Source organism: Apus apus, chromosome 9 (genome assembly GCF_020740795.1).
Source record: "Apus apus isolate bApuApu2 chromosome 9, bApuApu2.pri.cur, whole genome shotgun sequence".
Classification (NCBI taxonomy): domain Eukaryota; kingdom Metazoa; phylum Chordata; class Aves; order Apodiformes; family Apodidae; genus Apus; species Apus apus.
Genome location: NC_067290.1, coordinates 17469531 through 17482791, shown reverse-complemented (window position 1 = coordinate 17482791; position 13261 = coordinate 17469531). Strand labels below are relative to the sequence as shown.

Here is a 13261-nt window from a genome sequence, read left to right as displayed (position 1 = left end):
TATAGCAACTGTATTTCAAAGAGACAACACATATGGTGACTGGTTCTTTTTGGAATAATATCTATAAGTTGATGATGTTTTATTCAAAAAGGCTATAGCTTGAAAGGTTAGGGATGTTCTGATTGTTTAGTGTATGATGAAAGAAGGGCTTCTGTGTTGTTTTTTTTTTGGCCTGTTGAATCTAATTCCTAGGAACTAAAATGATCATTTGATTGCACATTTACCTGGAATTATTCTTCTGCAGAGCCAGTCTTAATAATACATAATAATATGTTGCGCTTGTACTGTATAGAGCTTCTTGTCTGAGCAACTCAGAGTGCTTTACAAGTATTCATTAATTAAATAAGCCATACAACACCCCTGTTAAGTGAGTATTTTTTGCCCATCCCCTTAAGTCTTGTAGGTTTTATTTCTGCTGCCTCTGCCCACCCTTGAAGATGCTTTAACAGCTAAATAAGATAATTCAATAAAAATAACATTTTTTAACCGTGCTTAGTACTTTCTGCAGTTTGCTCTGTTGCTTTGTATTTATTGGTGGGGCCTTCTGGTTCTTGACCTTCAGCTGACAGTGCGAGTGATTGTGTGTGTTGAAGGACAGAGCCATGCCCAGCAGCTTCTTGCACCCTTCGTGGGGACAGGGACCATTTTAGAGATGCTGTAGGTGCACTGAGCACCAGCCAGCTTGAAATGCAAAATCTGATTTTTACCTTTGTTGCACCAAGCTCTGCTGGAAATCACATCCACCTTTAAAGAGGTTTTTTTGATCCAGTGGAGACTTGTTATTACATTGAAAAGAGGGCTTGTTGCCAGAGTGTAGTAAGGTCTCCCATCCCTACTTGCCATGGCCTGCTGGCCAGCAGTGGTGGTTCTTCAGCTCCCTGGGCTGCTGAATGTCCCTTCAAAAGTAAAAAGAGGGGTCTGGGCCATAAAATAACAAGGTTTCACTGGGAGGATGGATCCGAGTTTGCAGTCCTTGGAGTCACACCTTTACCAGTGGTTCTGCACGGAGACAAAACACTTTGCAACTTGGAGAAGCAAGTGAAACCTGAAGTGTATCTGACTCCTTAATTAAATAGGTATTAATTAAATCACTCAGAGAGCATACACAGTAGGAGCAGGGAAGTCTTTTTCCCTCCTTCCATGTAGACATCTTGCAAAGGGACTATTTTTCTTGTTTTATATTAATGAAGTCTTCAGCCTTCCCACTTTTCCACCTACACATGTACTGAACGTCTCCAAGGAGACCAAGAAAGCCTGAGTCCAGTGCTGGTGAATCCTCTAGGAGAAGTGGGCTCAGGTCTTGCCAGCAGAGCCTCAGCTGTGCCACAGCCTGTCTTGCAGGGATCATCCTTGCAGTGCCCTGGCTGGGAAACCAGGAGGGACTCGGGGCAGGGACTTGCTCCTTGTCCTTCATACCCTTGTGTTTAGTCTCCTCGTGCTTGCTTTTCCCCACCTGACGGACAAATTGAGCCTTGCAGAGCAGCTGGCCCACGTGTCCAGGGATGCTTTTCCTTCACTTAGCCAGAGATTTTGCAAGAATCCCCCACCACGTGATACTCTGCTTATGCTTTTGGAATCATGTTCCTTTCACCCAATCCTGAAGGCTGCGTCAGCCCTTCACTGCTCTACTCCCTCCTGTCTGAGTCCCCACTGCAGGTCAATCCTAAGGTCTTGGTGATTTTTTGGGGGGTGAGAGGTTGTCTCTGCTTTTCATTGCATTCACTCCAGCTCCTTTCAACTTTTTCAGCCTTCAGCATGGTACTTCTGGGACTTGGCACAGCTCTGCCTGCTGCTGGCTCTCCTCTTCCTTCTACCACAATATTCCAGAAACTTCTCTTTCTGCTGCACTCAGGAGAGCAGGCAGTGATATACGACTGCCCTCTTCTGTAAACCTGACCTGACCCACTGGAGAAGAAGAGCTTGAAAGCCATTAGCACATGAACCTACCTGGTAGCAAGGAGGGTCGGGAGCCACTGTGGAGGGGGATAAACTGTATCATCCTCACCTCTAGAATTCCTGCAGGTACTTAAGTGCCTGGTTCCCATCCAGGAGCTGAACATCAGCTGCTGCTGGTTTTCTTCATAGTCAAAATGGGAAATCCAGTGGTGGGATATTGTTCTAGTGTGTCCAAATGCTGAGTTGGTGAGGTTTTGTCATGGAAGCCACTGCTTTCCTCAACTGAGGTGCTTTGGAAATGGAGCAGTGACTCAAGACCAAGGGCTGCCTTGACCCTGTGCTATGTGTGTAGCTCCCCATACCTTGTCTGCTGTAAACTCAATTTCCAAACTTCTTTCCTTGCAGGCTCTCCAGGTGGCACGGCAACTTCTACTGCAACAGCAGCAGCAACAGCAGCAGCAGCAGCAGCAAGTTAGTGGATTAAAGTCCCCAAAGAGGAATGACAAACAGCCAGCCCTTCAGGTAAGAGCCTGTGTGCCCCCATGAGGGGCTGGGGCTTGTGGAGGCTGAATAAATGCACCTTCCTTGTGATCACTGGGATGAGACCTTCAGGAACTTCCTTGTGGTGAAGTCCACAGAGTGGCTGTGGTTGATGCAAGTGGCTTGAGGACCAGTGTTTGGTGATCTTGAGAATCCATTCCCCAAAGAATTTAAAAATCAGAAGCATGAGCTTTTATTAGCATCTGGTAAGGTTGGATCATGACAAAATGGAAGAGCTTTTGTTACCATGTCAGTGTATGTAGGAGTTTTTTGCATTAACGTTTCTGTTTGACTGCTGTCCTGTTTGTAGTCTGTGTTCTCTCAAACCAATGATTTGCTGTGTCAAGGATGCTGGGAAATTCTGGGTATTGTATCACAAGTATATTTTTACCCTTTTTACTGTCTACTGATTTATGGACATCTTCAGAAGTAAAATCTCAATATTATTAGGCTTTGTGCTGTTATGAATTCAGAAAGCTAAAACCAATATAGCATTCCCAAACAGGAGATGTATGCACACATATGCAGCTTTGGAAAACATTCTGCTAGTCTTGTGGGTTAAATCACAGGAGTTAAAGACAAGAAAGACCTGTTAGGTCATATATCACTTTTTTTTTTTTTTTTTTTTTCCTTTTCTAGTGTTAGAAATCCCAAGTGGTGGTGGGACCGTTATTATTTTCCTTCAGATGGTTTTCCATAACAAAGCACACGCTCAGGAACTTTCCACTTTAATTCCATCCTCTTGCTCCAAGTAATACTGCTTGTATAAATACTGAGTCAGTCCCTTGCCTTGCCTCGTGTTCACACTCCTCAAACATCTGAGATACTAACATACACTTGCCAGTTTTGGTAAATTGTATGTATCTAGTTCTTTATGTATTTCTTAAACCAGCACTTCTAGACCCTTGACCACTTGCTGGCTTGCAGCTGGTGATGGCCTTTATTCCTGCTCTCTTTGCAGTTGCAGCGTGTCGCTGTATTTCTGATAATAAGTTACTGAACACAGCAGTTCAGCTGCAGTCGCACAAAGCCCTGTAGCTGGGACATTTATCTTATCTTGCTCTTCTCTATCTGATGCTTCAGCCTCTGTAGCCCCAAATTCTTTCCGGGCTTTTTCTTTTTTTTTTTTTTTAACTTGTTGTCATAGCACGTTGTCAAACTCATGTCTGTTTTGCTCTTTCTGATTTTTTTTTTTTAGTTTGATATACTATCACCATGAGTTCCCTGACAGCATTGCTGCTTCTCTTGCCTTTTATATGTGCTTCATATTATTTTCCTCCAAAGATACAGATCCTAGACTCTTTAAATATGTAGTAGAATATGGAAGGTAAAGCCAACATCACTAAAGGCCTTGACAGTAAAGTGAGAGGATCCAATCCTGCCGTTCTTACCCAAATAAAGCTGACGGGGACTTCAAGGGGAGTTTTGCCTGAGTGAGGAATAGCTATTAACTGCAGCCCTTGGCCCAGCATGGACAACTTGTAGCCTTCGTGTAGTGATTTCATCTTCAAAGCATTTTGCAAATACTAATCTCCAAAACATCCCCAGAAGGAAAGTCTGATAAGTGAGCAGCATTATCCCAGTTCTGGACTGGGAAACTGAGGGAAGCAGGTTAAGTGACTTGCTTAGGATCACAGAAGGAATTGGTTTTAGAGGTAGGATTAAGATTCACGAGTCCCTGGCTCCCACCCTTGTGCTCAGGCTGCTGGACAACACCTCACACTTTATAGCTGAGCTATTATTCTTTCGGAAAGTATGAAGCATTTTGTCATTGGGCAAATATATGTTTTGTTGGCAGCGAAGAGCATCATAATCCAAAGCGTTACATTAATGCTTTCAAAAATATTTTATTTGGTAAATCCATAGCTGATCCATATGCCTTTTAATAGACTCTTCCACTGGGGACATTTTTAATGAGAGATTGTGCTGGCTAGGTCCGGTGTCAGGTACTAAAAGAAGTGCTTTGTTGTGCAGATGTCTTAAGAATAGCTCCAGAGGATGAAATATGACTGTGTTGACCTTTCAGCTGTGAGCTTATTTGTCAGGATTCAAATAAGTTGAAAGGATCAAACCAAACAGTTTCCGTAGTCAGACTGGGAATTGTGTTGCAGAGGTCAACGGTGAAGGCCACATCGCGGATTCCATAACATAGCCAATTGTTGGTACGTATTAAAGTACTGGAGCAGCTCCTGCAGTCAGAGACACAATTAAAATTCTAATTTATTAATGTATACAGAGAGCTGGCCCAGCCTGTCACTCACTGATTCAAATGACTGCCCAGTCTTTTTTTTTTTTTTTTTTTTTTTCCCCTCCCCTCTTCACTCCTGGTTGTTCTGTGGTCTTAAATGTACTGGAAGTCCTCTTGAGTGTAACAGACCCTGAGTGCATCCCTGCAATGAAAATCTGTTGCTGGAAGGAAATGGTGGTGCTGGGGTAGAATTTTTGAGTAAAACTGTACCCACGCAAGCACCCACACCCCCTGAAGCTGGATGGTGCCACACTGAGAAGGCCATACCCGCTGCTGACAGCACGTAGAATAAATGTCGAGGGTGGTGGAAATGTGCCTGTTTTTCAAAAGTTTGCTTAAATAATGAACCGAGTCATCTTTGCACTTAGTTTATAAATATAGATGTCTCATTGGATAGCCACAGCCGCTAGCAGTTCCCTGTTTTTTTCCGACGAACAGATTTGGTGTATAGCAGGAATACCAAAGGCATTGCCTGTCTCTGCAGTGCTGGGCGAGGGCTGTGGTGCAGAGCTCCCTAGCAGGAGTGCTGGGGGGCTGTGTTTGCATGAATGGGGGGGAAGGGATGCCAGGGTGCTGGGTCTCCTAACGACATGCTGCATGGCCCTTCCCACTCTGGGAGGGGAGGCTGGTGCTGTCCCACACGGGACTGGAATTGCTCCCGCCGTCTCGAGGGGAGCGTTGAGGGCTCAGCACTTCAATGCTGGCTGGTAGGCTTTGTCACATAAACCCCACCCCCACAAACAGATGTGGAAAATGAATGTAGTATACGGAGTGTTGCTAATCTGTTATCAACTCATGGATAATTTCCTATATTCCTTCTTTATTCACTGATCAAATAGCCACAGTACTTAAATATATCCCAGTATCCAGTGGCCTTCAATAGCATTTACATGACAATGGGCTCCAATGATGTCTTTGGAGTTTCTTGACCTTGATACGTGTACCTGGAGACCTGCTTTTACCAATTTTTGAGCAATTTAGTGTATAAGAACTTGGACACAGGAGTAGAGATATGCTCTCCTGATAGCTGAGAAAAAAAAAATCTCCCAATACAGGATGACTCACGTTTTGAGCCTATCTCACACTGCTGTGCTTTATACTTGGCAGTGACCCTTGGTTTCACAGCCTGATGACACAAACAAAAGAAAGTTGAAAGTTATGGAATGTATTTAGTAACCAGCATTTGGGAAATGATTATAAAAAAATATCAGCCTCACAAAAATTACTGGAAGTGAAAAAAAGACTACAGTGTGTTTGATAATATATTTGCCACAGACATTTGGATTTCCTTGAGTCTGTGAAACAAATAATTTAACAGGCTAGGTATGCTTAGGATTTTGAAAATGTGCACACTTTTCCAGGCCGAGATAAATATATCTCTGTATTAATAGATGTATTGATTAAAATTTTCAGCTTTAATTGCTGATGCTCTTAACGATTATTCATTTTGGTTCTTCAAGCATTTTAGTTGCTGGCAAGAGCACACAGATTGGAAACAAATCAAGAGACACATTTTCTCCCAAGAAAGTAAAAGTGCATGTATGTTTTGGCAATACTAAAAATACAAATTATTTTTTTTAAAGACGTAAATGTTGTGTGTTGCTTTGAGCTGGAAGTTAGAACTGAAAACACATTTAGGACATCCAAATTAGTATCTTGCAATTTAAACCCATCCCTTGACTTTTTTATGCGATTAAATGAGATTTGTTGTATGATAACCTGCGTGTGTTTGGGGAGAAGAAATAATGAACTAAGATGGAAACTTTTGGTTTTGGTTGGCAAAACAGAAAATAAGTGTTCCTTTTAGGTCACGGCCAAAAAAAGAATTTGGGTTTGGTTTAGATTTTCAGGGTGAGACTGGGGGAGGCTGGGAGAACAGAGCTGTCCTCGCCTTTGCATACCGCTGCTTTTTAAAGCAGCCTTTTGGCTGGGCTTTTGTAGAATTTTAATTTGCATGCTATATTATCTTAATGTTTCTTTCCAGTATCTTGAGAAATAGAAGAGGTCAAGAGGAAAAAAAATCACTGTAGCTTGATGTTGGGGGCAATTATTATTGTTTTTGATGAAATAAGAAATCATTAGCTTGACAACGTAATAAACACTGAAAGGTGAAGGGAAAGGAGTTTTGTTTTGCCTGGAGCACAAAAACACCAGGTTTGTAGCCTCAGGTTTTACACACAGTGTACTTTTTTTACATAGTGGTAAATTTAACAACTCATAAAGAAATTATGTCTCAGCGGATAATCTAGGAGGGGAGATAAATTTGTAGGTGCTTTTATTCTATTTGTATGAGGACTTCTCTGTTTCACTCTTCAAATGGGAGTTGATCTGAATTTGGCCTCAGTCAAGCCAGTGGGAATTTTGCCACCAATTCTAGTTGGGTTAAGATTTCACTTCTGCAAAGTTTAAATAGTTTACATATGAAAACGTCACTTTTATCTTTCAGTTTTTATTTTTTACTTTGGAAATAAAGCAAAGGTGAGTTTTCCTGGTTTCTACCAAAGGACCCCCATAGCTCTTTTTATTTTGCATCCCCAAGCCAAATCATAGACGTCTATTAGTCAGTTCTTGGAATATGCCTGTGAAGTGCAAATATCAGGCACCCCACAAACAGAACAAAACCTGAGTCAGGTCCTCAAAATTACATGATCAGCTTGAAAATTTTGATACTAAGGGGTTTTTTTCCAAGTGAAGTCTGTGGGCCTTTTTTTGCTGCCCTTTCATTTTTTTAAAGCCTTTAGGTATTCAGTTTTTCCAGCTTTTCAGACTGAGCAGAAAGGTGACAAATGCAGTTGTTTTCCTTAAAAGTAGTCTGTGATTGTCCTGTAATTACATGATTCCAAAACAACATGGCTTCTAGGAAAGTACCAGGATACTGGGAGAGGTGGCAGTGTGAGGTACTGGTCAGCCCATGTGATTATTCTCATTTTATAGCAGTGTAAACCCCAGCAGAGAGGTATTCAGTGACTTGCCCAAGGTCAGAGAGCTGTAGATCTTTGGTGGCATCCAGGTATGTGGCTCCCACTGGGGTCTTTGGGAGTTTGCCACCTGCATGTTTTGAAGAAGTCAGTCCTGAGGGGCAAAACTGAAAGTAGAACCCAGAATTCCTCATTTCCAGCATGTGTCTTGCTAAAGCTCCGTGAATATAATTTTCTAGTGGATTTTCTGCTTTGACATTAAACATTTAATGAGTAGCTTTTTTAAAAACATGTGGTTTCTGACCAGGTTGGGAGCAGGACTGTGGGGCTGGCTGTCCCTGAGTCCGACCGTGTGTTACCCACCTTAAGGAAGGGAAAAACAAATGAAACCTTTCTGACTGGTCAGAAATGTGTAAATCGCTGACAAAATGACACATGTAATTAAGAGTGCTCCTGCCATTTTACCTTGTGGTTTACACCTACAGTGTTGAAAAAAGAGAGTGACTCCCACCTCGCTAATTACCATTATCACTGAAATGGTAGGGTTTGAGTCATTAGTTCCATGTGCATTTAATTAGAGGAAGGCTGAAATTGGATTTAACTTATTACTTTTTCATGGATCACTTTCTTGTCATCACTTCAAATTGGATTGCAGCCCCAGGTAACTAATTATGAGCGCCACAGGATCAAGAGTGAAAAAAAGGTAATTAGGAATAACACTGTTGGACCCTTGCTGGTAGTCCACTTGTGCTTGGGAAGAAATGAGCCCAGTATTTTGTAGTATTACAGATGAGGGAGTTAAAGGTATGTGCTGCTGCTAAGAATCATGGGAGCCTGCCCCCCCCCATGGCAGTTTATATGATGTACAGCTGGGTTGAAGATGTTCTAGCGACATGGTTCCACAATCAGCTCCTTAATACTGAGATTAAACTTGTAAAAGCAACAGATTGGTTGTAGGTATGAGGCACCTCCACGGCCGGGCAGTCAGGGGTCCCTCCCTGTGTGATTACTCCAGCACTGCTGAGGTACTCTCAGGCCATGGTATGGAGAGAGCAAGAATTGATAACAAATTAATGAGTGTATTAAAGACAAAAAGATTGTTCATATCCGACAGGGAGATACATCAGTCAGGGGAACAACAGTGAGGTTGATGATGTGGATGTCAGGAATTTAGCTCGAGTTGCTGCCGTGATAAAATCAAAACGTTGTTTCTCTTTTGTTTGCTGGCTTCTTTTTGGTTTGCTTTTTGTGGGGAAGAAGGCTTGCTGGGTTGGTTTGTCCCTTTTTTTTTTTCTTTTTTTTTTTTTTTAGATCTTATAGATACGTTTGCCAAGTTCTGCTTTCTTCAGAAAATACTTTAAAACAAATTGTTTTATTTCCACATGCGGAACAGAGTTCAGAACTGCAAGTAATCAATTTTATTGACACAGTCTGGAAAAAAATGTTGATGAGAGTTCAAGGATGTGAAAAGATTGAAATTTCAAAGTACCCAGCACTGAGTGTAGGAAAAATTCAGAAGTAGCTTCATTAAGCAAAAAAATCCACTGTGTGGGGACTCTAAGAGGAAAGTCTGCACCAGGACCTGATGTTGTTACAAGGAGGTTGCAGCAACTGGGCTTTTTTGCTTGTAGAAGAGGAAAAGTTTCTTAATTTCTCAAAGTACTGAATCACGGTTCAAAGGCTTAGCACAATTTCCTTAACTTGTTTAAAATGGCTTTTAATGCCCTGTTAATGTAGGCAAATATTTGTGACTCAGTGTTGGGTAAGTGATACTTGCTCATTATTTCCTGATGCAAGCGAAGTGTAGGAAATTATGTGAACACCATGCAGAGATGCTAAATAGACTTAAGAGTAACAAAATGCAGTTATGGAAATGAAGTCTTTCTCGTTTACTTGACATTACCAAATAAATCTAGAGATTAAGAGGTAGAACCTTTAATACTGAAAAAGAGAATCTCTTTTAATACATCTCAAATTGATTTACAATTTATATACATAATATTCATCTGCGGTTGAAAAGGGGGCAACCTGAGGTCGAGTGATGTAGTGTTTCCATTTTTCCATATGAGTCTTACTGTGTGTGATAAAAGCAAACTCCTTTATTTTGTCAGTCTGCAGGAATTTCTGATGAAGTGTAGGGGTCACTTTTCTGTCAATTTGAGCAAGCAGCATTTTTGAACTACTGTTTTTTGCCCCCCTTCCTACAAACTGTGGCCCTGATCTGACTCGCGCGGGCGCACTCGCACTTAGAGCGCCGCAATCTGCAACTTATTAATGTGCAGCGCTGGAGCCTGTCCAGTGGTTAGATTTCCTGAAGCCTGGAATAACAGCAGTGGGTGCAAGTGCCATTGAACAGAAGTGACAACGAGGGGCAGTCCGGCCTGCCTGGCGAAACGCCTGGGCTGGAAAACCAGCTGAGATAGTCAAACGCAGGAAGATTGACATGGTGCATCTGGGAAGTGCTCAAAAAGTTGGGTTCTTGAAAAAATTACCTTCTGTGATCGTAAGACATCATCTGTTTTCCTACAGAGATTGTTTATAACAGGGTTTTCAAGCACTTGTCAAATAACCAGGAGTGAAGGAAACAGGCTAAAAATCTCTTACCATTCAGATGAGTCCTGGTGTAGTTGGAAAAAAGCAAACCCTCCTCATAGAGATCCGCAGCTTCCCGAGTCAGGGGGTGTCTGGGAGAAGGAGAAAAGGAAATTATTAGTCAAAAGCAGTTGTGGAGCACGGGTGTAGGTTGGGGAAGGTGGCACCACTGGGGCAATGGGTGCAGCGACATCATTACGGGAGTCGCAAGGTGAAGTCATACCTAGTAACTGTTTTTTTTTGTGTTGCTTTGCTTTTGTTACTTAGCTGTGATATCATGGGCAAAATATTCTAAACATATCATGGCTATAGCTTGCTTGTGTAACAAAAGATCAGGAACTTTTATTAAGTTTGTTTTCCTTGTCATATTGTAAAAATTTATTATGTGTACTGTGTATATTAGAAACAGATTTGGGTAATTCTGTCTAAATGAAGTCATCCCAGCTATTTCCAGACTGTCTGTTTTTGGTTGTGAATAATTTTCATACATCAGATGGTTGTCATATTTAGTAGCTCTCTACATTTTAAATAGGACATATCCCATTTTGAACTTCCATGGACTTTAGCTTCCACTAATTTTTAAGACTATTTTGTTGCAGGAGTGTTTTAAAGTACTTGCTTGTGGCAGGACCGGTGCTGGAGGAGTCCCTTTCTGCATCAAAATAACAGATTTTTAGCAACTGCAGTAGTACTTGTGGCTTTCAGCAGCACGTGCTGGGGAAGAGCCTGCCAGATACCTATTTCAGCTTGTCCCTTTGTGTTCACACTTTGCAAGAGATATGTTAAAAAAAACACAACACTAAAGAAAAAGTCGTATGCATCAAAAATCTCCGATAGAAGAAACCTCTTCTCTCAAAGGATGCATGTGTTGTTTTTTTTTTTTCTTTTAAGAGAAGTGTGAAGGAAGTTAATGTTTAAATATTGAAATTTAAATCATATACACATCTACATAGCAGCTAAATTAGTGTGACTTTTAAATTTATTATAATTCTTAAGGCAAAGTTTTGTCAGCGTGGGGAAGCTCTAGTGTTCCTCGTGCATTGACCGAAAGCAGTAGGCACTGGAGGATCTGCAGTGATGTTCACAGAGCAGAATTTTACCCTGAAACCATCAACTTTGCCAGAAATCCTTGAGGTACAGCAATTGGTTTAAAAAGAGGCAAGAATAAAAAAAAAAAGGCAAGAGAGAAAGGAGGCATTTTGATCTAGCTTGCTTCAGCGGAGGAGAGCAGCTGTGTGCCTCGTGTGTTTAAATCTCTAGAGCTAACATTGAAGTTTCAGGGCAACAAGTGCAACGTAACAGAATAAGGAGAAACTAAACCCAGGAAAACAATGGGAAGTGCAGCTTGGATGTGGCGTCAGAGCTTGATAGTTTTACAGCTGTGTCGTCAGGCTGTCAAAATATTTTGTGGTGTGTGCAAAGGAAAGGCTGTTGCATTGCTGAAATGTTTTTATTTTCCTGATAAGCGTAATCTGCCTTTTATAAATTGCTAATCTCTTTACGGTGTAACATTAATGGTGCATAATCTCAAGTCATTGAAAGCCTAGAAAATTAAAGTAGACTGAAGGCACAAGAAATGTACTTTGTGTCAGGATGAAGTTAGATGAAGCATGGAGAAGATGGAAGAGATTATTAAATAAACAATGAGGGGAGATGGAAAAGGCACTGAAATCTCTCATTTTGAAAGGAATTAGCTTACTTGATTATATGCAACTGTATCACACTCAAGAAAGTATAAGACAAATGAAAGCAAAACAAAATTTAATTGAGCTATTATTTTGCAGACTTTGGCTCCGTTTCAGACAGCCTAATCAAATTGTGCTTTGCTCAACTAACTAACATTAAATGCAGTCTACCAACAGATGTTTAAACAGAGACTAATTGGAAAATCTACATCCTGGGTTTAGCGTGTCTAGTGGAAAAAGTTTTGAAATTGAGTTTTGAAGTGAGGTGGGGAGATGAAGGGAGGAGCTCAGGTAGTGATGGGTGTCAGGGAGCAGCATGAGGAGGCAGCAGTGCCCATTCTGGAGCTGCTGAGGGCACCACTGCCATACCCTGGTGCTGCTTGCCCCTCAGAAAATTGTCCTCTGTTGTGATGTGTCCAGAGGATCATGTTGCTGCTCCATAGCTCGTGCCGTGTGCCAGTGTGCAGTGAGTATGTGATGCTGTGGAGCGCACCAGTGGAGGGGTTTTAAAGTGGTATGTGTGATTATCAAATCCCAATGCTTTCATGCCAGTTCTGTCACTGTGGCATGCTTTTTTTGAAGTGGTATGCCTTCAGATAATATTTTGCTGTGTTTTAAATTACTAGCCTGTGTGGCACATCTCAATTTCAAACTTTTAGTGACATCTGTGCAGCCACATGGACCTCTGGTTACAGCTATGGGTTAAACAGCTGAGGCAAGGTTTATCCTGGGTTTAAGTGACATGCTGGAGTCCATGGATCCCAGAGGGGTTTAGTTTTCTACCTCTAATTTTTCTTTCCAATCAGTTTTACACCAAAGTCACTCCAGTAGTACCAGCATGATTAGTTCCAGTTTGCACAATGACAACAGTCATACCTGCTGGGATTTCTCAGTAGGATGGTTGGCTTTGTGCACTTTGCTCCTCATCAAAACTTCGGGCTAAAGAGTTATTCATACTTTGTGTCTAGTGCCTCGAGTGGGCTTGGTTTCTGTTGTGTAGGTGTGGTACACATTTGCTGTGGAAAATTCCTGTCCCAAGGAATTTGTTGTCCTAGCAAATGGTGTTTTGTGCATTCAGCCAATTTTTGGAAGAAACTGGGTTTTTATCTATACAGTCATGAAGCAACAGGCAAAATCAGAACCACTTGTGAAAATTCTCCCATCTTTCAATGGGGAAAAAAAACCAAAAAAACAATAGAAGTTTTGGCTGACTCTTAGTAGCTTGGATAAACATCTGAAGCAAACCTGCTGGGAGATGCTAACTGCCTGCCTAGCCGATTGGTTCATAGCCACATTGCAAATAAAGGAATTCTAATCTTGTTGGTTTTGCTTGCAAGAATAGATGCATAAAGACCTGTTTGTGGATGATCTGTCATTTTTGT

At 41.5% G+C, this 13261-nt stretch overlaps 1 protein-coding gene across 5 annotated transcripts in view; it reads left to right on the top strand.

The window, feature by feature from the left end:
• The window catches only part of FOXP1 (forkhead box P1), a 380894-nt gene that overhangs the window by 266057 nt on the left and 101576 nt on the right, over nucleotides 1-13261 (top strand). For all 5 annotated transcript variants that reach the window (XM_051627372.1, XM_051627371.1, XM_051627369.1 and 2 more), the window contains one exon: nucleotides 2302-2418. In XM_051627372.1, the coding sequence (XP_051483332.1) occupies nucleotides 2302-2418 (117 nt within the window). The remainder of the gene's footprint in view (nucleotides 1-2301; nucleotides 2419-13261) is intronic.